Here is a 2500-nt window from a genome sequence, read left to right as displayed (position 1 = left end):
ATTGAGGCGAGTCACTACACCACCACGAGGACTCGGAGCACATTGGGAATTGGGCGTTACACATTGGGGAGAAATAAAGAAGGCCATGAGTAATAAACACATTCTTTAAAGTCCATTGAGCAACATTTACACAACTTCTCTGCAACATCTGTTGCATTTGATGGTGAAAGTTCATTTCTGTTTCTCTGCAGTCCGTTCTACGGAGAAGACTTCTACTGTGAAATCCCTCGTAGTTTCCGCCATCTGTCCTTCTACATCTTTGACAGAGATGTTTTCAGGAGGGACTCCAGCATTGGTGAGAGACTCACATTCACTAAAACCTTTGAATATCTGTGTTGCATGTTGTCACAGGATGTTTCATATGTTCAGAACTTCCTGTCATCATATATTTCACAATACTCTCCCTGCATCTCATTGGCTGTTGGTTAGATTAGCAGGTGAACTCAGTGTGTATGTCACTATACATTCCTCTTTAATGCACGGAAAGTCTTGGAACGCCAGTTTTCTGATAAAACATTGAGCTCATAAGGTGTATTTGAACAAACAGATCAAACAGCAAGTGTGATTGTAGAAATCTGGAGCTGTGGGTCCTGAAATCATTTGTTAAATAAATAAAAGGTAGCGTTGTAGCATTCAGAAGTGTATGCATTTACAATACACAACAATGCACAACATACGTAACTAGGTTGCCAGAGCGTTGCTAAGAGGTTGCTGAAGCGTTCACAGTACTTTACTGTATGGTTGTTAGGTGGTTGTTTGTGGGCTCAAGTCAAAAGTGTCCTACACTCCTATAGTATCTCTGATATTTTGGTCTATAGATATCTTACAGCGACATTAAGACAATGTAAACTTTCGTTTCGTTGTGTGTGTGTGATTTGTTCACTTTAAACAGATGATTAACACTGCCGTGGGCCTTTATATGTTAGAGTTTGAGATTTGAATTGTGTGAATGATTTTCTGGAGAACGTGTGAGCGTGTTTACATGTGCAGTACACAGTTGTGGATGGTGGCAATGGTTGCTATGAGGTTGCTATGAGGTTGCTATGAGGCTGCTATGAGCCTGCTATGAGGTTACTATGAGGCTGCTATGAGGTTGCTATGAGGCTGCTATGAGGCTGCTATGAGGTTGCTATGAGGCTGCTATGAGGCTGCTATGAGGTTGCTATGAGGCTGCTATGAGGTTGCTATGAGGTTGCTATGAGGCTGCTATGAGGTTGCTATGAGGCTGCTATGAGGCTGCTATGAGGTTGCTATGAGGTTGCTATGAGGCTGCTATGAGGTTGCTATGAGGTGTTCTGAGGTTGCTATGAGGTGTTCTGAGGTTGCTATGAGCCTGCTATGAGGCTGCTATGAGGTTGCTATGAGGCTGCTATGAGGCTGCTATGAGGTTGCTATGAGGTTGCAATGAGGCTGCTATGAGGTTGCTATGAGGCTGCTATGAGGCTGCTATGAGGTTGCTATGAGGCTGCTATGAGGTTGCTATGAGGCTGCTATGAGGTTGCTATGAGGCTGCTATGAGGCTGCTATGAGGCTGCTATGAGGCTGCTATGAGGTTGCTATGAGGTTGCAATGAGGCTGCTATGAGGTTGCTATGAGGTTGCTATGAGGCGGCTATGAGGTTGCTATGAGGCTGCTATGAGGCTGCTATGAGGCTGCTATGAGGTTGCTATGAGGCTGCTATGAGGCTGCTATGAGGTTGCTATGAGGCTGCTATGAGGTTGCTATGAGGCTGCTATGAGGCTGCTATGAGGCTGCTATGAGGCTGCTATGAGGCTGCTATGAGGTTGCTATGAGGCTGCTATGAGGTTGCTATGAGGCTGCTATGAGGCTGCTATGAGGTGTTCTGAGGTTGCTATGAGGTTGCAATGAGGCTGCTATGAGGTTGCTATGAGGCTGCTATGAGGTTGCTATGAGGTTGCTATGAGGCTGCTATGAGGCTGCTATGAGGTTGCTATGAGGTTGCTATGAGGCTGCTATGAGGTTGCTATGAGGTGTTCTGAGGTTGCTATGAGTGTTCTGGCTGTTTACTGGTCCAAGTCAAACGTGTCCATCTTTAATAACTACGTTTCCATCCACTTTTTGCGCTGTAATGCGTACATAAATCTACCCTTGAGCAGTTTCCATATAAAATGTTGTGTACCTTTCACTTCCCAAAATCGAGTATTGACCGTTTATTGTTTATTGTTATTACATGTCTTGATTGTTGTGTTTTACTTATTGTGCAGCACTTTGGTCAGCTTCGGTTGTTTTTAAATGTGCTATATAAATAAACCTTGATTGATTGTTTGATATGACAATGTAATCAAAAGTTAAAACATTACAAATATAATTAATCATAGTGTCCAAAAACGTCTCCAAACAAATAAAAGATAATAATTGTACATAAGAACTAATTACACATGCAAACACAACAATGACTAAAGGTTTGCATAGCATGCAGACATGATTTTAGTCATGAGATTTCACAGAATGAGTTTCATTCTGTGTCATTTGAGTCATC

General features: G+C 42.7%; 1 protein-coding gene across 1 annotated transcript in view; it reads left to right on the top strand.

Annotated features, from left to right (window-relative positions):
* LOC127643641 (ras GTPase-activating protein 3-like) overlaps window positions 1–2500 on the top strand; it is a 51895-nt gene that overhangs the window by 27266 nt on the left and 22129 nt on the right. The window contains 1 exon segment of the mRNA XM_052126440.1: window positions 192–295. Coding sequence (XP_051982400.1) covers window positions 192–295 — 104 coding nt within the window.

This window comes from Xyrauchen texanus, chromosome 5 (genome assembly GCF_025860055.1).
Source record: "Xyrauchen texanus isolate HMW12.3.18 chromosome 5, RBS_HiC_50CHRs, whole genome shotgun sequence".
Taxonomy (NCBI): Eukaryota; Metazoa; Chordata; class Actinopteri; order Cypriniformes; family Catostomidae; genus Xyrauchen; species Xyrauchen texanus.
This window is presented reverse-complemented; position numbering and strand designations above follow the sequence as displayed.